Source organism: Gadus morhua, chromosome 2 (assembly GCF_902167405.1).
Source record: "Gadus morhua chromosome 2, gadMor3.0, whole genome shotgun sequence".
Taxonomy (NCBI): Eukaryota; Metazoa; Chordata; class Actinopteri; order Gadiformes; family Gadidae; genus Gadus; species Gadus morhua.
The window spans coordinates 6825424-6849232 of NC_044049.1; the positions used below are offsets into that span (position 1 = coordinate 6825424).

General features: G+C 46.1%; 2 protein-coding genes across 8 annotated transcripts; both read left to right on the top strand.

Annotated features, from left to right (window-relative positions):
* Nucleotides 1–883: 883 nt before the first annotated feature.
* On the top strand, nt 884–12177 carry map2k4a (mitogen-activated protein kinase kinase 4a). 5 transcript variants are annotated; one of them, XM_030339259.1, is made up of 13 exons: nt 884–1556; nt 2117–2152; nt 3633–3665; nt 5451–5553; nt 6600–6774; nt 6954–7073; nt 7311–7430; nt 7539–7590; nt 8791–8918; nt 9735–9812; nt 10008–10156; nt 10576–10621; nt 11078–12177. In XM_030339259.1, exons 1-13 carry the CDS (start codon nt 1418–1420, stop codon nt 11189–11191), a joined length of 1293 nt encoding a protein of 430 aa, XP_030195119.1. In that variant the 5' UTR covers nt 884–1417; the 3' UTR covers nt 11192–12177. The 5 variants fall into 5 exon arrangements, with proteins under 5 accessions (XP_030195119.1, XP_030195121.1, XP_030195120.1 ...); XM_030339263.1 differs by lacking the exon at nt 3633–3665 and adding an exon at nt 5218–5344 and having other exon boundaries at nt 1476–1556; XM_030339261.1 differs by lacking the exon at nt 3633–3665 and having other exon boundaries at nt 5463–5553.
* Nucleotides 12178–12605: 428 nt separating this feature from the next.
* On the top strand, nt 12606–23556 carry elac2 (elaC ribonuclease Z 2). 3 transcript variants are annotated; one of them, XM_030346268.1, is made up of 25 exons: nt 12606–12702; nt 12886–13120; nt 13228–13278; nt 13464–13534; nt 13635–13699; nt 13817–13874; nt 13968–14036; nt 14314–14454; nt 14559–14614; nt 14771–14829; nt 14911–14983; nt 15337–15449; nt 15886–15984; nt 16470–16608; nt 17081–17166; nt 17522–17643; nt 17843–17939; nt 18447–18585; nt 19062–19100; nt 19346–19455; nt 20210–20309; nt 20568–20688; nt 21195–21273; nt 21608–21752; nt 23086–23556. In XM_030346268.1, the coding sequence occupies exons 2-25, from the start codon at nt 12936–12938 to the stop codon at nt 23299–23301; spliced, it is 2433 nt and encodes an 810-aa protein (XP_030202128.1). In that variant the 5' UTR covers nt 12606–12702; nt 12886–12935; the 3' UTR covers nt 23302–23556. The 3 variants fall into 3 exon arrangements, with proteins under 3 accessions (XP_030202128.1, XP_030202118.1, XP_030202135.1); XM_030346275.1 differs by having other exon boundaries at nt 12611–12702; nt 12924–13120; XM_030346258.1 differs by having other exon boundaries at nt 12608–13120.
* The last annotated feature ends 253 nt before the right edge of the window (nt 23557–23809 follow it).

The following is a 23809-nucleotide window of genomic DNA, read 5'->3' on the forward strand; positions in this document are numbered from 1 at the left end:
ATTATGTCGTCATACGTCAACGCCGGTAAAATTGTCAAATTATATAGTGAGTATTTAAAAGGTCTACCGTTAAAATTGACTGAAAACACAAGCATTTTAATGTACATCCCGATTATATATTAAATATATTATATACAAATGTATATATATACACACCATTTTCGCGCCACATCTTACGTCTCTTTGTTGTGTTAGTGTTGAGTGTCAGAGCGAAAGTTAAGCTAGTATGAACTCCCTTATAATGATTGACGGCTCTGATGTATCGGATATTGATAAAACACAAAAAAATAAATGGAGATGGGCATGGCTGACGGAAACGGGGAACGATGGCAAGCCTTTTTTAGAGAGTAAAATATGAGACAAGCTTTGCAAAAAAAAAATCTTAGAGTCTATTTGAAAAGACAACAAAAAAATTGCAATAGATGCAAAAGAACAGCTGTTTAAAATCCTCCTCCTGTAAAACAGTATTGGTCGAGCATTTAAACGTGATGGCTGCATTTGGTGCTGACGTCTTATACATTTGTATTTCTTAAGCAGGTGTCAAGTAACCTAACCTGGAACATGTTTCACACACTGCACGTGACTTGGGTGTAGCGCGAATAAAATTTCAGTCAGAAGATTTTTTTTCACTTTAATCCCTGGTGTAGCCCCATTTCTGGATATTGTCAATCTATATCTGTTTTAGTTGATTAATTCTGCCTTGACTTGCACTGTTTCTGTTGCAATTTGCTGCTGTAACATCTGATTAATAAATTATCTTGACTGATAATTGTCTGATGGTGGCGTCATCAACCATTTTATTTTTTTATCCTGTATTATTATTTTGTTTTGACGTTGTTGAGGTAAAGACGTCACTCAGTCAGCTGATTGGCTGTCACTCGGTCAGCTGATTGGCTGTCACCTGGTCAGCTGATCGCAGGTCGTAAAGCTTCAGCAAAGCTTCAGTTCGCCATCCCAGCAATTGGACGTTTCATTAAAGTTAAGGTTGCTCTTCCACCGTAAAACCAGTTAGTTTATCAGTTCCTTTAAACACGAGCCCCGTCTACGGATTAATGTAACAGCTCTCAGCGGCGTTGGTTCGATTTTAAGGACGGTGTTAGCTTTAGCTTAGTAAGCCTAGCTGTTTCTGCTCTACTTCCGGGTAGCTGTTCTCTCTTTCCGGTTGGCTCTAATCTCTACTTCCGGCTGGGCAGAAGGGTGAAGTCTCTGATCTCTGGTTTCTCTGTTCTCCGGTCTCCTCTGGTCCCTGAAGTCTCTGGTCCCTGGTCTCCTCTGTTAGTGGGTCTCCCAGGTCTCTTTAGTCCGGGTCTCCTCGGTCTCTGTAGTCCTTGTTTCCGGGTTTCCCTGGTCTTTGTAGTCCGTGTTTCCGGGTCCTCCTGGTCTCTGTAGTCCGTTACTCCGCAGCCCAGAGCTGCTGATGGACTCCAAACACACACCGACGGCGCCTCCCAGTCGGATCAGCTCAGCGACACCAAGCCTCCACCACCTGAGCAGCACCGCAGCCCCGCACCACCAAGCCCAGTTCAACCACACCACCACCCTGAGCAACATGCAGGGTATGGGCTGTCCTGTTGTCCGCTAGAAGAACACGGCAATGTCATCTTTATGCATTGGTTGTGGGGGTAGATGTGACTGACTCTCCCGGGTTGTAAATATGTAATCCAACGCAATGCGGGATTTCTGACAAACGGTGATATCTTTTATGTACGAGTTTATCCTGCATTATACGAGTTTATACTGTGCTGTAATCCGTCGGGTCGGAGCCAGGCCGTGATATGATGGGGTCGTGCATCATACTTACCTGCTGGGCCACCATCACAACAAACTGGCCTTGACTACGCCGATCGGTTTCGTAGTGTTATCGATGCAGAAGCTAAAGGATGCGATTCCTTCATGATTGAGCACGTCGTGCTTTAGAGAGTGTCTAGGTGGGGGGTTTATCCGATTTTCTGATGAGCGTTTGAATGTTGTTAAGCGATTGAATGCGCTGTAGTGTTGCTGCGTTATAGTGGAAGGGTGTTTTTGGCAAACGGGGTTTTTGAACATTACAAGCCTGGGTGCGTATCTTACGATTGTCCTTTTGTTCAAATTCCGTTTTGTTTTATTTTCATTCCAGAACCAAACACCTGCTGGAGATGTCAGACTGAAACAGGTAATTACGGTCTATTTACTCGTTTATGAAGTAACTCTAGTACCACGACAATCAGATGCGAGGCCACATCCTTCGACATGAATATTTCTAATTTCAAGAACACAGCCCTGCAAAAAACAAGTATACAACACAATGGATGCATATATGTTAGCTTACAGCTTAGAAACCACCTAAGGTTTAATGTGATAGTTGTTATGGATGCAACTTTGCACCCCATTTGGAAATGGTCTTTGTGTTTAATAAATAGTCCACATCTAGGCGGGTTTTGGTCTATGGTCATGGTTGGTTTCCAAATAGTTGTATCTGTATTTACCTGCTTTAGAATATATGAAGAATTTATATTAATTTGTACAATATCCAATGACATGCAGATTTAAAATGATATAACTGTTATTGGATGATAGGAGCTGTTTAATATTAACCTCTCTAGGTTTTTATTTAACCTTATGTAGTTGGACTATGATCTTTTGGCCCTGTCCACTGGTGCACCAGCAATTGAATCAAAACAATGGTACAATGATGACAATAACACAAAGCTACTATGTACTTTATAAATCCCTGATGGGAAATGTGGGTGTCGCAGCAGAAGAACAATAATAGGTTTTAATTCAGTAATAAGAATGTAAGCGATAAGTATCAGGGTAATAACGCCTACTCCCACACTACCGTGATAGCCTGACCAGGTAGTGGAGTATTGTGTTAAGATCAGTTTGGGTGGTGTACTTTGTTGTCTCCTCACTGTTGTTTTAACCCTTTATGCTCACTAATGCCCTCCGACTCCATGCTGACGGTGAGAATCTCCCGATGCCGGGAAAAACTTCAGCTGCTTTTTAACGCGTGCTTTGTTACATCATTCATGCTCCGGTTTTAAGTTATGATTCTGAACGCCAGGTTTCAGTATGATTCCCCGTTCAGTAGCCCCATGCCATACCTCTCTCTACATGTCTGCTCATCGTGAAGGTGTTGAACATGCATGTCCATGTGTCCTGCGTCCCATTAAATGCATTCTAACCCTGTTGTTGTGATGCTGTAGACCCTGGCTCAGACATCAGCCATGCCAGTGAACAGACAACATGGGATCGCTTTTAAAAATCCAAAGCAACGATTATGTCATTAAGGAGCAGATAGGGTCAAGGGCATCCTGCTCTATGACACCTACAGGTAGACACTCTAACCAGGAGACGATTTTTCTCTTCCTACCTTTTATCTCTACATGAATTTAAGAGTGCAGAATTCATTTATCCATTATTCTGGGTTATGAGCAGTTAATTCCTTCATGCAGTTTGTGGAGTAAACATAATCATTTCAGTTAATTTCCTTGGTATATAAAGTGGGAGGTCCACCATTAAGAGGTCAATATACCGGTAGGTCACGGTAAATGGGTCTGAAGTAAACCCAGCCGTGTCCTACTGAGAGACTGCGAGCTGACAGGTGAAATAGGAGCGACGTGTGAAACAAACCGCTGTCTTCTTGCCTCTAGGCTTTCAGATAAACCTTTCTGGAGCTCCCCCAAGTAAGCCACACCCCTTTTTGCTACAGACCAAACCTCTCTCTACCGTCTCTCTCTCTCTGTCTGTCTGCCTGGCGTCCTGATATGGGGGAGTCTGTCACTAACCCTGCCGCCAGAGTGGATGGGTGCTACGGGCTTGTGCCGACGGTCCATTGGTTTTAAGTGCAATGCTGCGTGCGCTAGTGGCATAGCTTAGGCAGCCAGCAGGACAACTTTGGGTACTTGTACTAATTGACGTCAAACCTGCACTTTAAATGATGTATCAATTAAGTCTTAACGAATGGACCGTCCCCTTCGTCAACGGCACAAGCCTCTGGTCTGGGGTGTCCATTGACACCTGGACACTTTGGACTCCCCGTTGACCTCTGGTCTGCTCCTGACTGATCCACGTTGCTGCCTCATCACAGAGAAGATGTTCTGTTCTAACATGAATGCCAGAGAACCGGGCCCTCAGGGGTGGTTGGTGACAGGGTTCTGCTACTAACACACCTTCTGGTCCTGCCTGCCGTCTGTCACTAAACACACCTCTTCTCTCCTGGCTGGATTGACCTTATACTGTTTCTCCACCTTTGTTTACCGTTAGTCCCGCAGAGCACATCGATATTCCTGCGTATCAAAATTGAATTGAGTCATTTATTTGTATTGTGTGTTTCTTCAAGTGCATTTGAAACTCGGCACAGTATGATCAATATTGGATGTTCTGTGCCACACATTAAGATGTGGTATTAAGTGCAACGCAATATCGCTAGTCTTGCTTCAGGATAGAAAACTACAGTGCTTTATCTGCAGTTGAACAACACGCCAGACCAACACTCAAACCACCTCGATTTAGATGGAGAGCGAAAAAGTGGACAAAACAGCACGTAGAGCTACTGGATGACACATAGAGCGGATAACGGACTGGCTCTTGGAACGTACATTATCAGAGCCGGCTGTGATAGTGCCGGCCTGGGAAGACGGGGAGTGCCGAGATCTCCTGCGACTGCGAGAGCTGCAGTCTGAGGTTTTTGTGTTCCGAAGGTTCACACATGTTGCTGTAGCCAGTAGTGTGATTAGTATTTGTTCATTCTCTTGCATTGTGAAGTTCAGTTCATATGTGAAATCTCAATACTACTTGATGTTGTTGGGTCGGATTGTTTGGACTAGTGCAGGGTTTGCCTTCTAGAACGCTACCCTGATGGGTTATGGCATAATAGCCATCACTTGATGTAACTTCACTAACATAATGGCAAAGATGAACTGATGACTAAATAAAGGGCCAATTTGATTACTAAATTAGTTTATGAATAGTGTACAATTTCAGCACTTCAATTGAGTGAAAATATTAGCATATAACTGATGGTAGCATACTACCTAGTTAATAACTATGGTTTCTATATTTATTATTAGTGATTCCCCTGATTAATAACTGGTTAATACCATCATTTATAAGCAAATTCCCTGGTTAATAACTGGTTACCAGTCAAAGCTAGGTTCCACTAGTACTAGATCATCAAAGTCTTGGCTCTTTTCGGTGGGATTGTGAGGTGTAGTAACCACTATGTTCGATCTCCAGGCATCAATAACGGGTTGAGGAATGTCATTTTTTGTTTGGTTGCATCGTGAAACGCATGACCTCATCCCTCCCTCCATTCATCTCTTCTCCACGTTTTGGTTTTTGTTTGCTCGGTCACCTCTTCCCGGTATGTGGTGTTCTTCACGTCTTCCCTTTCATTAAAAAAAAAAAACGTCTGCTTTCTCCTTTTACTGCAGGTGTTAACCTCTCCGTTGTTCTTTCCTTCGTCCCAGGTAAACGCAAAGCTCTGAAGCTGAACTTTGCCAACCCTCCGATCAAATCCACGTCCCGGTTCACGCTGCACACCGCCGGGGCAGCCTTCCAGAACCCGCACATGTAAGCCCTGCTTCTGTGTGTGGCCTGGTGCCCCCCTTCATAGTGTCCTGGTGCCCCCCTTCATAGTGTCCTGGTGCCCCCCCCCTTCATAGTGTCCTGGTGCCCCCCTTCATAGTGTCCTGGTGGTCCCCTTCATAGTGACCTGGTGCCCCCCTTCATAGTGTCCTAGTGTCCCCCTTCATAAGGCAATAGTGCTCTCCTTCATAATGTCCTGGTGCATTCATACATGCATTCAGATTTATTTCCCTTTCTCTTTCAACCCCCCGTGAGTATTCTGTATTTAAAGACACATGTTTTGTGTTTATAGACGTATGTTCAGTATTTATAGACATGTATTCTGTATTTAAAGACTAGTGTTCTGCATTTAAAGACATGTGGTCTGTATGAGGGATGCACCGAATATTCGGCCACCGAACATGTTCGGCCGAAAATGGCCCAAAACATAATGTTCGGTTTCGGCCGAAGGAGTAAAAGGCAGAACATAATACACCGAACATTTTTATTTATTTATAAAAAAATAAATAAAAATTTTACTCATTTATTTAAAGGTACATTGTTCTTAAATTCTTACTATAATGTCTGCTGGAATGTTAGAAAATGTTCAGTATTAAATAAATATTTTGTATCAAATTTGTAATTGATTTTTTTTATAGAAAAGCAAGACAAAAAAGTTTATAAAGGACATTTATTTGATTGATTTATGCAATGGTGAAAAATTAAAGCAAAAAAAAAAGAAAAACATTAAAAGCCGTATTCGGTTTTGGCCTTCGGCCAACTGTTTCAGAATTTTCAATTCGGTGCATCCCTAGTCTGTATTTATAGACGTGTGTTCTGTATTTATAGACGTGTGTTCTGTATTTATAGACGCGTGTTCTGTATTTATAGACGTGTGCTCTGTATTTATAGACGTGTGTTCTGTATTTGAAGACATGTCTATAAATACACGTGTTCTCTATTTGAACATACAAATACATGTGTTCAGTATTGACTGACATACATTCAGCATCTCTTTCTGTGCTTTACTGTTTGTGATGTGTGTCTCTCAGAGAGCGTTTGAGGACCCACAGTCTAGAGTCGTCAGGGAAGCTGAAGATCTCCGCGGAGCAGCACTGTGACTTCACGGCCGAGGACCTCAAGGACCTGGGGGAGATCGGCCGGGGGGCGTACGGCTCGGTCAACAAGATGGTCCACAAGCCCAGCAACCAGATCATGGCTGTCAAGGTGCAGCTCGCCGCCTCGTCTCAGGCCTCTAGCCTTGGTGTTACATTTTACATTCGGTTCATGGCAGACTATTGTCTTTGCGTTCAGCACCTGCAACTCTGATTGTAAGCTCTTTGGTCATCTACGTTTGTTCCTCAGAGTTCCCTGGTCCTGACCAGTCTCTTGTGTTTGTTCCTCAGAGGATCCGGTCTACGGTGGATGAGAAGGAGCAGAAGCAGCTGCTGATGGACTTGGACGTGGTGATGAGGAGCAGTGACTGTCCCTACATCGTCCAGTTCTACGGAGCACTCTTCAGAGAGGTACGACCGCCGCAGCGACACAATCTGGGCACCTGCATCTGCCGTTGTATTCTTACAGCGGCCACTGACCACAAGCATACAGCACTAAAGTATTTTTCAATATATTTCAAAAAAAAAAAATAATTTTTTTTTTTTGTAGTCGTGTTCCAGGTATATTGTTTGAAATCCCAAAGATTACACTCACAATCACTTGGCACACATTTCTCACATGTTATTTTCCTTGATCTCTCCTCCCAGGGTGATTGCTGGATATGCATGGAGCTCATGGCCATCTCTTTCGACAAGTTCTACAAGTTTGTCTATGGCAATCAGGATGACGTGATCCCCGAGGAAATCTTAGGAAAAATAACGTTGGCTGTACGTTTCTTGGTTGTTCGCTTTAACCAATCATGATAAAGGCTCCATTCTTCTTTGGTGATTAAGTATTTGTTTGTGGTTAAACGCCTACTATTGTTTCTGTTGCAGACTGTGAACGCGCTTAACCACTTAAAAGAAAACTTGAAGATTATACACCGAGGTAAGAAACTATGATGTGACGATCATCAATGATTCCTTAATATGATGGTGGATATTCACACCTAATTATTGGGTGATTATGAATTATTGCTAATGTTTACTATTCAGTAATTTACTCAAATGACTTGCATTGAATTCAGAGCACGTTGTGATGGAGCAAATAGGGGTTATGTAGTACATCAAGGAGCAGGTAGAAAGGAGGCAGTAGAGGGACAGGTCATCAAAGAGCAGGTAGTGGTTGGACATGCAGAGACGGGTCATTAAAGGCAAACTCAGCAAATTTGTTGTTTCAGAAGAGTGTATCAAACTGGGTGCCCTTTGATAATTATTATGAGAAATCCTTAACATAGCTGACTATCATTAATCATTAATAGTAATATATAACTAAAGGCAAGCTGAGCAAATTCGTTATTTCAGAAGAGTGTATCAAACTGGTAGCCCCTCGTACCCATGAAGTAGCTCTCAGTACCCATGAAGTAGCTCTCAGTACCCATGAAGTAGCTTCAGTACCCATGAAGTAGCTTCCGTACCCATGAAGTAGCTTCAGTACCCATGAAGTAGCTCTCAGTAGTACCCATGAAGTAGCTTCAGTACCCATGAAGTAGCTCTCAGTAGTACCCATGAAGTATTTCTCAGTAGTACCCATGAAGTAGCTCTCAGTAGTACCCATGAAGTAGCTCTCAGTAGTACCCATGAAGTAGCTCTCAGTAGTACCCATGAAGTAGCTCTCAGTAGTACCCATGAAGTAGCTCTCAGTAGTACCCATGAAGTAGCTCTCAGTAGTACCCATGAAGTAGCTCTCAGTAGTACCCATGAAGTAGCTCTCAGTAGTACCCATGAAGTAGCTCTCAGTAGTACCCATGAAGTAGATCTCTGTAGTACTCATGAAGTAGCTCTCAGTAGTACTCATGAAGTAGATCTCAATAGTACCCATGATGAAGTAGCTCAGTAGTACCCATGAAGTAGCTCTCAGGTTGAAAATGGTTGTCGACCCCTGCTCTAGAAGGACTACACTGAGGACAATGGGGGACCGACCACGGAACCTTTCAGCTTGTCACAAACCAAACAACCCCTACAATATCCTACCCCCTTTGATATGTTGTAGTTCCCTATACTATACTCCTAAGCTGAAAGATTCTGTACTCCGTTAGTAAGTCTGCTCTTTGATCATTCTTCACGGCTTGATTTTTGTGTCCCCCAGACATCAAGCCCTCCAACATCCTCCTGGACAGGAACGGTAACATCAAGCTGTGCGACTTTGGGATCAGTGGGCAGCTTGTCGACTCCATCGCCAAGACCAGAGACGCCGGCTGTAGGCCCTACATGGCTGTAAGTCACCAGTCGGGTGGATGCGTTCCATGTTGATTATGTGATGCTGTTGATGTGGTAGTAATGGCGATGTTGGGGTCGTTCAGCTGATGGTGTGGTTGTCATGGTAATGTGGCGTTTTCATGGTGACGGTGTGGTTTTCTTGGTGACGGTGTGGTTTTCATGGTAATGGCGTTGTTGTCGTAGTGTTGGATTTGATACCGGGGCCGTGGTGTTGTTGCCATGGTGATGGTGTGGTTGTGATCACTGCTTGCTTCCTGTGTCCAAATGAAGCCGGCTACTGTGGAGTCAGGAAGAGGAAGAGAGAGGATGTGAGGGAGGAATGAATATTGATCGTAGTATTATATTACATAGTATTTAGAGAACACCCCTCATTTTGTTATACATACCTTTCCTGCATACTCTTCTGTCCAGTTGTTTAAGGAACCTAGTTGGCCCTTTTCTTGTTGCTCCCATCTTAATTGTACAGCTCAATACCATTTACTACTTAATCTGGTTAGTGCGCCCTCTGTTGGTTTGGCTGTCTGACAGCAATCTCTCCCTCTATCGCTCCTAGAGACTGAGGTGACTGGCAGATTTTGAATAGATGTAAGGAATGCAGCTCGGCTGGCTGACGTGATAACACGGAACGTACCGACGTGTTGTGTTGGCGTGTTCAAAGTGTCTGGACATGCCCAGAGGGGCGAGGTGGCACTTATTAGTTTGGGAACATTTTCAACAAAACATCAACAGAAAATGGATAGGTGTGGAGCTCTCTGATTGGTAGTGCTGTTATGAGTGGTGCTCTCTGATTGGTCGTGATGTTGTCCTCTGCAGCCGGAGAGGATAGACCCCAGCGCGTCCAGACAAGGATACGACGTGAGATCTGATGTGTGGAGCCTGGGGATCACACTGGTGAGTTCACACTCTGATCTGGGTTTACTCTGATCCAGATTAAACCTGAACCAGTTTAAACCAGATACAGATTAAACCAGGTTTAGTTGATCCGGTTAAATTCGGATCCGGTTCCGCACTGATACAGTTGAACTCTCATCCAGTTTCCACCTCGTCTTGTATTGAAAGATGCGTGTTGCCGTTTGTGTGTGTCAGTATGAGCTGGCCACGGGTCGCTTCCCCTACCCCAAGTGGAACAGTGTGTTCGACCAGCTGACCCAGGTGGTGAAGGGGGACCCCCCCCAGCTCAGCAACTCGGACGAGAGGCGCTTCTCCCCCAAGTTCATCGCCTTCGTCAACCTGTGGTGAGAAGCGACGCAACCTTTTACAACCTAGAACACTCAGAACCTTGAACCTTGAGTCATTCAGAGGGGTCATAAGAGCCAGTGAACCCAAAACAGTTTTTTCGTTGTTTCACAAAAAGTTGCTGTGGGCCGTAACCATGGCGATAACACGCCCCTCTCTTTTCGAGGTCTCAGCCCAAATCACTTTTTCTTAAACCTCTTCTTGTTTGAATTCCCGTTAAAGCAGTTGGTTCACTGGCTCTTTAAAGTACCTTGCAGGGAATGAAGGATACAGGTGTGCCTGTGAGTGTTCGGGTCCTGCTCCCTGCTCCCTCTAGTGGACAGACATCCAAACAACACCCTGTACTGAACATGCAGTGCTGCTTTAGTTGGGTTAACATGACCTGAATTCTCTAATCTGTCTTATCTCCCCTCTCCAGCCTTACAAAGGATGAGTCCAAAAGGCCAAAGTACAAAGAACTTCTGGTGGGTTGAAATATTCAGTCACTAAGAACATGGTTTCCTTCTATTACTGTACTGTTACTTTTCGGTGCTGTTATTTTACTGTTTGTCTAACGACTGTTAGTGTACTGTTAATGCACAGTTAGTGTAATGTTAGTTTGATGAGTGCACCGTCACTACTGTCAGTGTACTGTTACCATTAGTGCACTGTGACTGTAATGTAGGTGCACCGTTACCAAGCTCAGTGCACTGTTACCATCAGTGCACTGTGACTGTAATGTGAGTACACCGTGACCACGGTCAGTGCACTGTTACCATCAGTGCACTGTGACTGTAATGTGAGTACACCGTGACCACGGTCAGTGCACTGTCACCATTAGTGCACTGTGACTGTAATGTGAGTGCACCGTGACCAGGGTCAGTGCACTGTTCCTTCACTGGGCCGTTGGCTGAAGCCCTGGTGTCGTGCTCCCCCTGCAGAAAGACCCCTTCATCCAGATGTACGAGGAGCGCCATGTGGACGTGGCCACCTACGTGTGCCGGCTCCTGGACCAGATGCCCGCCTCCCCCAGCTCCCCCATGTACGTGGACTAACCCGGGCGCCCTCCCTCTCCGGCCTCCACCCCGAGACTGCTGCGCGGCAACCTTTTCCTCGTCTTCGGTCGTCATGACAACCTGATGTCCTCGCCCCCTGGTCCTCGTCTCCCGGTGTCGTGGCAACCCCGGGTCCCCCGGTGTCGTGGCAACCCCGGGTCCCCCGGTGTTGTGGCAACGTGATGCCATGGCAACATGGGTGTCCTGGTGTCACGGAAACCTGGACCCCCCCCCAGGGGTCGGGTCAACGTGGTCCCCTGGTGTCATGGCAACCTGGTGTCATGGCAACGTTGATGGACATTCCTCCAACCCCTCCGTTGTCGTTTGTTGAGGTCATGTGACTCAATCTGTAGTTTTTAGGCTTTTAATGTGAAACCACAACTGTTACCATGGGATCGTCAGAGAAGGCGGTCACGTCATCTGTTGGTAGTCACATGACCCAAACAACAACAAGATGGTTGTCCCACGCATTAGTCCCGGACTGTAGGTACAAAACATGTATAGAACAAAATAAAAAAAGATGTCAGAAATGTATAAATTACCAAAATGTAATTTAAAACCAAACCTGGTGTAAATGTGCTTCTTTCACCGCAGTGTTAAGAAAATACTTGTTGAAGCTAAACGCGGCGGTGGTGGCGCTGTCTGTGTAATATATGGACCTTCACTCTCATCCTCTCCTCGTCCACAGTGGATAAACACGCTTGTTTACGTATGATAGTAACTGAATATATAACACGGAGAAGCTCGGCACCAAAACCTGGAAACTATACACACAAGAGGAGCATTTCATCTTCAAGACTATTACTGGAATCACCGTCTGTATGAGCAACCCATCTCCTCCCTATGTATGTAAATAAAAGCTTTGTGTTGCAATTTAACGGTCGCTTCTTAGGGTATTCAGCGGCTAACGCTTTGATGAATACAATCACGTGATACCTGCTGACTCTGTGCTGATATATAAATAAATAAAGAGAATGGAAATAATGTTCCGGTTTTCCTTGCCATTAATCTGGAAAAGATCATACACATATGCAGCCTATGAAGAAGGTAATATAAGTACTTTATTTATCTCAGATAATAAAGGTGGGAGTGGGACATGGACCGGAGTTAATTGTGACATTGGTCATTGTTTTGGTTTTCAATCCATAATCCATCCGTAAGCATGCATCCCAAATAGTTCATTTTCTGCTACGAACATCTATTATATATTTTTTATCTATGTTTTTTATGGATGTGATTTATCTATCTCATCTCATTTAGGATTTGAACTTCATTGAAAATATCCAATACCGCTATGAAATTGAGTGACAGAACCCACTGAACTGGGACCGCCTACTTCTCTCAGTCAGCTGCTGCGACTGGCTCTCACCCTCGAGCTCTCACATGATTGCACCAATGGGGTCCAATGATTACACCACGTCATCAATAGATGCCGGAAAAAGTCCCCATGTGTCAACCATGGAGAAAGTCAACCTCTGAAACAACATCGCTATAACACTGAAGTCTATTAGGTAAATAATTTGTTTTTTGAGGAGGTGTGCAATGATCTTAACAAAATAATTGTGTGGTTTGCACGAGTTCAGTTTTTCTTTCCCTCCGGTGGATCTTTATTATGAATACTGCTCGTCTGTGGCAAAAACCTTTTGCATTGCTTTTCATCCAAACCAAATCAATCACTGCTTGTCGCCTAGCAGTCGCCTGTGGTTCTCGTTTCCACCGGAATGTTTTCCAGTTCTGCAGAACAATGACGACCAACATGGAGCAAAACACAAAGAATTTCAAGAAGGCTAAACAGAAGGACACCTTGAGACGACTGAAGACCAAAGACCATCGCAACTCGCACGGCCCGTCCACCGTTTATCTCCAGGTTGTCGGGTCAGGCAGTAGAGACAATGGAGCCTCGCTGTATGTCTTCTCCGAGTACAACCGGTAACTATGGACGCTTTTCTATCCATCCGAGGATAAAACACCTTACTTTTACCTGCCCTAATCTCCACACCTACGATGAATCCTCCTATCTTCCCCATCCTCTCCAGGTACCTGTTCAACTGCGGGGAGGGGACTCAGAGACTGATGCAGGAGCACAAGTACGATGCTGGTTCTTGTTTCGTCTGTCTCTTACAATAACAAATCACATCCTTAACTAGTGAGGTAGAAAGCTAAGTGATGCCTCCAGTTGACAGTATTACGATTTTGTATTGCACACTGATAGTCTGTTCTATCTAGAGCTAGGTTAGTGACGTGCCTGAACGTTATGTTCTTCTGCTGACAGGTTAAAAGCGTCCCGTTTGGACAACATCTTCCTCACAAGGATGAACTGGGACAACATCGGTGGCTTATCGGGTGAGTTTGGTGGTTACAAGTATGCTGTTATTAAACGTGGTTCACGAACATGTGGCCAAGTTGTTATAACCCCGGATCTGTGGTTCGTACCATACGGCAGGCATGATCTTAACACTGAAGGACATCGGAGTACCAGAGTGTGTTCTGTCAGGTCCTCCGCAGCTGGTAAGTTTTGTCTATTTATCCCAGAGACGGAACTTACCGTGGACGCCTCTGTTTTCTGTCATGTAAGAAAGATGCTAGGTATAATACTATTATGCTAAACCTCCTTCTTCTTCAAAGGGCAACTTCATCAATGCCATCAAGGTGTTTTCCGGAGCTTTGGAGGACATCAAGTTGTGTACGTTGAGTTGTGTCCCTCGTTGGTCATTTAACACGTCATGTTGTATCTGAAGACTTTGATTCTGACCTTCGACCCCTCGTCGTCTCGCAGCGGTCCGACCCTACACCGAGGAGGCGTACACGGACGAAACCATGAGCGTCCATCAGGTGCCCGTGTTTGGTGAGTGTTGGCGGCCAGCGTTTCACCGCTCAAGTCTCCTGAAGATGTCGACGCGGTACCGCGTGACCCTCATCGTCTTGAGATGCTGGATCAAAACAAAACGTTTAGTGCATCGTTGTAACCATGGTACCGAAGGGGGTCTGTGACAGTGTGATTGTGAGCACAGCTTGTTTTTGTATCAAATGCCCAGTATAGCACCGGGTCTTTGAAGTGAATTAGGAATAGGATGAGGATGAGGATGAGTATGAGTGTTGCGTTGATGGTGTTTCGTCTCCAGCCCAGTTGCTGGGTGAGGGAGGACCGGGCAACTCTGCAAGCCCCGGGAGAGGAAGCCCACCTCGGAGTCCAGTCTCCAGCCAGAGGAAGGAGCTGTGGAACCCAGCTGAAGGCCAACCAGGACACAGACCTTCCAGCCCGGGTGAGACAAGCCCTCCTATTTACTATCTTCCAGAGGTTCCCAGCTTGGTGTTCATCTTCATGTATCAATATATACGTCTATGTATATCATGTGTTATATTTTAGGGTTGATGTCCAAAGCTACAAGGGATCCCTCTCTGGTGGTTGCATTTGTTTGCAAGGTAGGTCATCTTTCTGATTCGGACACAATACAGGAACCTGAGACTGTAGAACCTTAGTAGAGGACAGTACAGGACCTGAGACAGTAGAACCTTAGTAGTGGACAGTACAGGAACCTGAGACAGTAAATCTCTAACTTCTCTCTCCGGTTCTCTCAGCTCCACGCCAAGAAGGGGAACTTCCTTGTCCCTCAAGCTATTGCGCTAGGCCTCCCCGTGTAAGTGTACCTATGGATCTGCTATTGGTTGGAGAATAATCCCAAATCGTTCAATAATAGTCAGTGGTGTCATCTATGTAGCGGTAAACCAGCCATCGGCCCCCTGGTGGTGGACCTGAAGAACGGCAAGACGGTGACATATGAAGGAAAAGAGGTGAATTACAACATTAATCAGACCGCCATCATACGTTTGCTATATAAACCAAAATAATGTGACTGTTGCATAAGCCTGTGGCTTACACAATCTGGCACTCCGAGTACCCCTGACCCTGACCCTAACCCATTACCACACAAACACATTTAGCTTATAGAGAACTAGAAGGAGACACTGTAGCACGTGATTTTCGGGTGTCCACAATAAAATAGTGTATGAGATGGTTGGGACATTGAGCACAGATTGAGCTTCAACTCCTCGGCTCAAAGTCTGACTAAAAAATACTTTCAGTGTTTATCAACAGTGCCGTTCCGATGACATCATCACTGTGCACCCTCTCTCTATCTCGTCAGATCCGGCCGGAGCAGGTGTGCACGCCCTCTGACCCCGGGCCCGTCTTCCTGGTGGTAGAGTGTCCCACGGTGGAGTTCATAGATGGAATCTGCACCAATGAGAGACTAGCCAGGTAACCAATGAGAGACTAGCCAGGTAACCAATGAGTGACTAGCCAGGTAACCAATGAGAAGCTAGTTACCGAATCCAAGGACAAGCTACCTACCACCTGCCCCAGATCATGCATGTATACATGTGTACATGTATACATGTCCTAGCCGTGTACATTTATGCCCTTATGGCATGACATTGTAATCTAATCACTGTGTGATTTTATTTTATTTTAATTTATTTTATGTTAAGAGTATGTATGTGTATTGCTGAACACTTTATACACTTTATTTTATTATTGCATGTATGGGATGAAATAAAGTTCCTATCTACATGGCTCAGGTGTTGACCGATCATGTGTTCATAGGTCAGAGCACAGGTACTAGTGCTAGCTAGTATAACCCCCCTGAGCTGACGTTCTGTTGTTATTGTCTTGTTGTTATCGTTGTCCTCCGCAGGCACCATGCGGGGGGGCCAGAGGACCCAGCCGCCCTGGTGGTCCACATGACCCCAGAGGTGGTGCTGAAGACGGAGCGCTACCAGGAGTGGATGGAGAGGTACCAGGGTTCACTGCTGCCTCGTGGACATTGTATGTTCACACCAGATGGCATCCATGATGGTTCCATGCTACGGCCCGTTAGTTGGCTGCCCGCTATGGGTTGAGGCAGTGGACAGATTTCCCCCCAAGGGGACAATAATTAAATTCAAATTTATTTTTTCCCATAAGGGCAACTTCATTTGTCAGGCACATACAAACAAGACACACTTCAACAATAAAACGTATATTCAATCTATATTCTACGAATAATTACGTTAGACGTAAATATAAGCAAGCAGTATTTCGCTCAGCGCCCTCTGGGTATTACATTGGAGAGATGAGTGGTGAGACTATCCAATCAGGGACCATGGGATGATCAGGTGGTAATGCTGGCACAGAGCCAGGGGTTAGCACGTCTACTCTCGCGGTGGGTGCCCTGGGGTCTCTGGCAGCCTCAGGGAGTCCAGGACCTGAACAGCCCCGGTCCTTGTGCTCTGTCCGCAGGTTCCCCAGCTCCACACAGCATCTGGTCCTGAACGAACAGGTCCAGACGGTCCACAACGTCCGGAGCCTCAAGATCCAGACCCAGCTCAACATGATCCACCCGGAGATCTTCCCCCAACTCAAGAACATTAACCCTAAGGTACCCCAACTGACATTCTTTTCAACAGTTACTAACTATATCAAGTTCAACTCTTCGGTGAGAACATAAGCTCCATGACCAAAGTCGTGTCATTTTAATATCTTTTAACTGTTACAGTGTTGGCACTGGTTCTTAGTGGAGTGGAGTGGAGGATTCCCTAACCTTTAAAGCTGACCTCAACTCTGTTCCTATCTTGCCTCTACATTGGATTCAGTGAACCTTTTTAGAGCAGATCTCAACACTGTTGACATGCTGCCTCTATAGGGGATGAGGAACGTTAGCCACTGGCTTTAAGATGAGTGGAGGGAAAGACATTGAGCCATTCTCTTAAAATCAAAAACCTCGTCTCAACGATTTCTCAATTTCTGCCCCTACCTCCTTATTCCTTTCTCTCTTGTGTCCCCCGTCTTGCACTTTTTTGAAGGTTTTGTCCTTAATGTTTTTTTCCCTTATTTCCCCTTCATGTCCTCAGGAGGAGAAGGGGTCACTGCGTGTCGCCCCCGTCAGAGCAGAGTGTCTCCTCAAGTTCCAGCTCCGCCCATTGCTGGAGTGGCAGAGGTACACACTCACTCACTCACTCACTCACTCACTCACTCACTCACTCACTCACTCACTCACTCACTCACTCACTCACTCACTCACTCACTCACTCACTCACTCACATCTCTCTCTCCCTCCCTCTCTCCTTCACGCTCATGTTCACCAAGGTCGCACGTCAAAGTGTTTGTGAAGACGAGCGTTTACTGTCTGTCTAACCTCACCGCGCGTGTGCGTGTGTGTGTGTGTGTGTGTGTGTGTGTGTGTGTGTGTGTGTGTGTGTGTGTGTGTGTGTGTGTGTGTGTGTGTGTGTGTGTGTGTGTGTGTGCGTGTGTGTGCGTGTGTGTGTGTGTGTGTGTGTGTGTGCGCGCGTCAGAGATGCGATGGTGCCCTGCGACACGGCAGAGTTCCTGAAGGAGGCGTCCGAGGTGCCAGACTTCCTCCAGGAGGTGGGGGCGTGTCAGGCCTTCTGCTCCTCTGACCCCAGCGTCCTGTCTGGTGAGTCCAGGTCCCGCCTCTCCACAGCCTCGGCCAACACACTGGCATCGGCTACACCAGTACACCAGTACACCAGTACACCAGTACACCAATACACCAGTACACAATACACCAGTACCCTGCTGGTTAGAAGATGGATCAATGTCCCTGTGGACGTGGTGTGTTTCAAAGTGAGGGCGCCAACGTGTGTGTTGTGCAGGGAGAGCGGAGCGATATCCTGAGGTCATCTTCCTGGGGACGGGCTCCGCACTGCCCATGAAGATCAGGAACGTCAGCGGGACTCTGCTGAACATCAGGTCCGTCCGCCACTGTTCAGCTCATCCAGTCCTTACCATTCTTTAACATAGTTTGCTATTGGACTACTATCGGACTGCTATAGAACCACTATTGTACTACTGTTGAACTAATGGTTAACAAATGTTCAACTACCGTTTAATTGCGGTATGCTATTTAAGTACTTTATCATTCTTTTTTAGAGATACTTTTACCCAACTTCAAACTTTTTTTTTTAGAACAATTAATTAGTTAAAAATCCGGCAGGGACAGCCCAAAAATAAATTAGTTTCTGTCTTTGTCTCTTTCTATAATTACTCTCTCTCTTCCTGTTGCTCTCTTTCTCTGTCTGTTGCTCTCTCTCTCTCTCTCTCTGTCTGTTGCACTCTCTCTCTCTCTGTCTGTTGCTCTCTCTCTCTCTGTCTGTTGCTCAATCTCTCTGTCTGTTGCTCTCTCTGTCCGTCTGTTGCTCTCTCTCTGTCTGTTGCTCTCTCTCTCTGTCTCACTCTCCCCCCCCCCCCCCCCCCCAGTGCTGGTCAGTCCATCCTGCTGGACTGTGGTGAGGGGACGTTCGGCCAGCTGTGTCGTCACTATGGCGACGGCGTGGATGATGCCCTCTCCAACATCTCCACCATCTTCGTCTCCCACATGCACGCCGACCACCACACGGTGAGCTGGCCTCTCACGTGCACACTCACCAGCACACTGTGAGCTGGTCTCTCACGTGCACACTCACCAGCATACGGTGAGCTGGTCTTTCACGTGCACACTCACCAGCACACGGTGAGCTGGTCTCACGTGCATATCCCCAGCACACCCTGAGCTGGTCTCTCACGTGCACACTCACCACCACCAGCACACGGTGAGCTGCTCTCTCACGTGCACACTCACCAGCACGCGGTGAGCTGGCCTTTCACATGCACACTCACCACCACACGGTGAGCTGGTCTCTCACGTGCACACTCACCAACACCAGCACACGTTGAGCTGGTATCTCACGTGCACACTCATCACCACACGGTGGTGTTCATGTTCTGGGTTGTTATCGTGTGTACTTTAATGTGGGTACTTAAGTGTGTGTGTGTGTGTGTGTGTGTGTGTGTTAATGTGTTTGTTTTAAAGTGCACTTCAATGTGTTTGTTTAGGGGCTGCTGAAGCTACTCTACCAGAGGGAAAGAGCAATGGTGTGTATTTTATATAATATTAATCTATTCTACTTTACTATTCTTTATTATATGATACCTTATTATAATACACTATACTACATGTTATTTGTTCTTTACTACACTACGCTATATTGTATTAGATTACTCTTGATGTAAATTGACGACGCCGAAAGTAGTACTTAACATTATAATGTTAAGGTTAAATTGTTTCTCAGTGTGAATGAGCTGGCTGACGGCTCATTATGGGATGTTGTGGTTGCCAGGCGACGCTTGGCAAGCCGTTCAGCCCGGTGTACCTGGTGGCGCCCATCCAGATCATGACCTGGTTGAACCAGTTCCACGACCACTGTGAGGAGATCCTCAGCCACGTCAAGTAAGTACCTACCTCCTCCTCATCTTCTCCTCCTATCACCTCTCTCCCCCTCTCACCTCCTCACGTCCTACTCCCGCCTCCATTGTCACCTCCTCCTCACATCTCCTCGCCTTACTCCTCTGCTCACCTCCTCCACGTCCTCACACCTCCCAGCCTCTCTCTACTCCTCTCACCTTCCCACACAGCCTTCGCCTCCTCCTCTCGTCCCCCCTCACACCCTTCACTTCCTCCTCCTTGTCTCTCCTCACATCCTTCATCTCCTTCTCTCACCTCCTCCTCCTCCTCCTCCTCCTCCTCCTCCTCCTCCTCCTCTCACCTCTCTCCTCGGCAGTCTGCAGTCCTCCTGTTACGTTCCCGGCGAGACGTTGTGTTAAGGAGGGATCCACATATGTGCTGACTGAGATAATGAGCTACGGACGGGGTCTGGGAGCCGGGTGATAAATACCGGGTTAAGTGTGGCTGATATTGGATTACCTCTGGGTTTAATTTATACCCATTGAGCGGAGCGCTTCTGGGATTTAGTTAATAAGAAGTTTGTTGGAAGACGTAGTGCCCCAACGCCTCGCAGACGGAGCATTCGATTCACCCCGGGACAATACCATAGATTTAGAGAATGAATCCTCCTCTAACAAACTCTGGCTAGGTACTTAACTTAACAAATACACTGTCACTTAAACGCCACCTGAAACGGCCATTTAATTAGTCTCTTTCTGGGCTTGTTTACTGAGCTGCTGGCCCGGTTTCGCTTTTTCAGCATCATCCCAAACAAGTTCCTGTGCGATGGCACCGAAGTTCCCAAATACAAGACGAAGTCGTTCATCCAAGCCGTTCTGAAGAAGAACGACCTGGACAGGGTGAGCGGATGTTTGTTTCACTTATATCTACAGAACGTACAGTATGGCGTAGGAATGCTTGGAGCGTGGATTGTTTGTTTGCCTGTTGTCTCGTTTACTGTTGTCGAGCTGTTCGCTGTTCCCGTATTGGTTTTGTGTTATGTGTTTTTTGCAATGTTTATGTTCATGAGCTGAGTGCGTTTGTGTGGCTTACTCAGTTGCTGTGTCGTTTATTATGGTTATTTACGGTTGTTGTTGTGTGTTTTTGTGTGTCTGTAGTTCCAGACGTGCCACGTGCACCACTGTAGGAACGCGTTCGCCTGCAGCATCACACATCGCTCAGGCTGGAAGCTGGCCTTCTCCGGGGACACCATGCCCTGCGAGGCCTTCGTGGGCATAGGTCAGAACACAGTCGACTAGTACAACGTCAGCCTCGTATTATCGCTGAGTAGATCATAAATCAGATTATAATCTACGGGTAGATTATAGGTCAGATTCTAATCTACTAATAGATCATAGGTCAGATTGGCACTATCTACCTGTAGATAGAAGTTCAGATTCTATACTATAATCCACTGGAAGATTATAGTTCAGATTTATAATCTACTTCTAGTGTGTGTGTGTGTGTGTGTGTGTGTGTGTGTGTGTGTGTGTGTGTGTGTGTGTGTGTGTGTGTGTGTGTGTGTTATTAGCAGGGTCCTCCTAAAGGGTTTTTAATTACCCGGAACATTCTCCTCGGGGATCTCTTCTGTTATCTATCTGCTTTAAAAGGGCCGAGCTGGACCTGGTCCAATCAGAACAGAGCCTCCTTCTCTCCGGCCAATCAGCACCAAGAACCTGCTGCTTATCGATCTCATTGATCTCCTGTGAGTGAGTGTGTTCCTCATGTTCTCGGTGTGTTTACAGGGAAGAACGCCACGCTGCTGATCCATGAGGCGACACTGGAGGACGGTCTGGAGGAGGAGGCCGTCGAGAAACGCCACAGGTGAGGTCCTCACCTCCCACACCAGTTTAAACCGGTCAGGAGATCGGTCAAAAGTTCTGAGTGCGCCATGTGGTTTGACCCTGATCCATCATAAAATATCCCCATCGGTTAATAAAGACGACCCCGGAAAACCTCCAAATTGTGTTATTTTGGTGTTATCTTAATGGTGTTATCTTCAATTAACAACATAAAGATCATCCCATCGCTGGTTGACAGTAATTCCGTACTGCAAGCTACCCTCACTCCATAGTCCAACAATGAAACCAAGCAATCTATATTAGAGTATTTACAACAATTAAATAAATAAATAAAATTGGGATCCCCCTCCCCCCAGCACGACCTCCCAGGCCATCGCCATGGGGATGAAGATGAACGCTGAGTTCATCATGCTGAACCACTTCAGCCAGCGCTACGCCAAGATCCCCCTCTTCAGCCCCGACTTCACCGACCGCGTCGGCATCTCCTTCGACCACATGAAGGTCAGCATGCGCGCACACACACACACACGCACGCACGCACGCACGCACGCACGCACGAGCGCGCGCACGCACACGCGCACACACAATAGTGAATTATTGGGGACCGAATTACTTGCCTATTGTCCCCTGTTGAGGAAGCAGAAAGATGGCGTAAGCTACATTTGCTAGTTCTGCTTATGTGCACAATGTGACAATATACTAGAAACCTGACGGCCTATGACTGTATGGAGGTGAGGCGACATACACCTGGCCTCATTTCTCACGGCTTATGGGAACTGAATGGTGACTTATAGGGACTGGATGAGTTTCTGGTTTTCCCAGTTGATGACGCCATGACTACAGCAGTTCATTGAGATGAGTGGCAGCTGCTTGGTGTTCCATTCATGTACACATGACGAGACATTTGAAGGTTGATTTTGAGGACAAAGTTGTGACTTATGGGGACCAGATTTCCTTCATTTTGGTGGATGTGATTCGATTAAGCTTTATTTAAACGGGAACACCACATTTAGTTTCCAAAAGGTGAAACCGTTTTCCGAACAGTCGTGGCCAGGTAGGTAGCAGGAGTTAAATAATTTCAATTTTGAAAATAGTAAAATGAATGAACCAAGCGACAAGCTTGTCCATTCGACTTCCAAAGACCAAACGGTGACTTGTTATTCCAGCTGTGGGTTTGAGGGCATCCTAAGGGCGTGGGAACCACAGCCGGGGGGCAGAGAGCTGTCCCTGCCGGATAAATATAGAGAAACGTCCCTAGGTCGATTAATCTGGCATGAATAATTCACACACACACACACACACACACACACACACACACACACACACACACACACACACACACACACACACACACACACACACACACACACACACACACACACCCCTCTCTGAGGTGTTGGACTACAATTCAGTCACTACTCCTTCCTGTGTGTGTGTGTGTGTGTGTGTGTGTGTGTGTGTGTAAAGAACAACACTGTGTTCTGAATGTTGTCTAACTTAATAATGACATGTGTTGTAATTAACGCAACCTACCGGAGCCTAGCCGCCTTCGTCTAGCTGGCAAACACAATACAGACACTTGCCCTGTCCAAACTCTCCCGCCATCTTGTGTCTCAACCTATTTTGTGTCTCAACCTATTTGTCTCCCTATCCCTGTTGTCATTTCCCGTCTGTTTCTCTCGTGCAAAGTACACATTTACATTGTCAAAGCAGTTCAACAGTGACTCAAAGGCAGCCTACCAATATTGAAGTGGTACAATTTAAAACTCTAAATCTAAAGGTGTCAACGGTAGAAAGGGAGCTGTGAGGTACTCACTCACTCTCTCTTTCCCAGATCCGTTTCGGAGACTTCCGTGTCCTGCCCCGGCTCGTCCCGGCCCTCAAGGCCCTCTTCGCGGAGGAGCTTGGGGAGATGGAGGAGCGCAGGGAGAGGAGGGAGCTAAAGACTAGAGGAGAACAGGAGGAGGTGCTGGAGCCCAGGGGTACCAAACGTGACCAGGAGGGGGCAGTATCGCACAGCGGAGAAAACAAGAGACTCAAAGCCAACTGAACTCCGGCATTTCCCGCTCTTTTTTTCCATACCAAGTTTACGGTCCGGGGTATTCAAGATACCGATTTTCATTTAAATGGGAGCCCGACAAAGATTTAACAGCGCATGGCTTTGTGCTGGATATATTTTTTATTTTATCCGTGTGTGTGCGGTGACAGAGCGTGTAATCTTTGTTTGCGTTGCAGTGTATATAGAGCAAAGCTGTTAAAACATTTTGATTTGTTTTATTTGATGCAATAAAAATGATTCCATGCAGTCTGCTGTGTGTCTGAAATGCAATCGTAAAACTTCAGGGGTGCAGGCGGTAGATTAACTCTAAACCCTTATCCATCGTAAAAACATCCCTATTGGTTATTAAAGAAGACGAAACGGGCCTTACATGCTGACCACATCTCTGCATGATATTTTTATGAAAACACTCCAATGCTTCTATTGCTGCTCGTTTTCCAAAGCTAATTCCACTTCCTCCGTATTCAAACATGTCTGTGCTATGTTAGCTCCATGTTAC

Bases quoted from the DNA above. Each gene is read 5' to 3' on its own strand.
- map2k4a (XM_030339259.1), top strand. From the start codon at position 1,418: ATGGACTCCAAACACACACCGACGGCGCCTCCCAGTCGGATCAGCTCA. The intron at 1,557-2,116 runs GTATGGGCTGTC...TTTTCATTCCAG, and splicing joins CACCCTGAGCAACATGCAGG to AACCAAACACCTGCTGGAGA. The intron at 6,775-6,953 runs GTGCAGCTCGCC...TTTGTTCCTCAG, and splicing joins ACCAGATCATGGCTGTCAAG to AGGATCCGGTCTACGGTGGA.
- elac2 (XM_030346258.1), top strand. From the start codon at position 12,804: ATGAATACTGCTCGTCTGTGGCAAAAACCTTTTGCATTGCTTTTCATC. The intron at 13,700-13,816 runs GTAAGTTTTGTC...TCTTCTTCAAAG, and splicing joins TGTCAGGTCCTCCGCAGCTG to GGCAACTTCATCAATGCCAT. The intron at 14,984-15,336 runs GTGAATTACAAC...CTATCTCGTCAG, and splicing joins TGACATATGAAGGAAAAGAG to ATCCGGCCGGAGCAGGTGTG.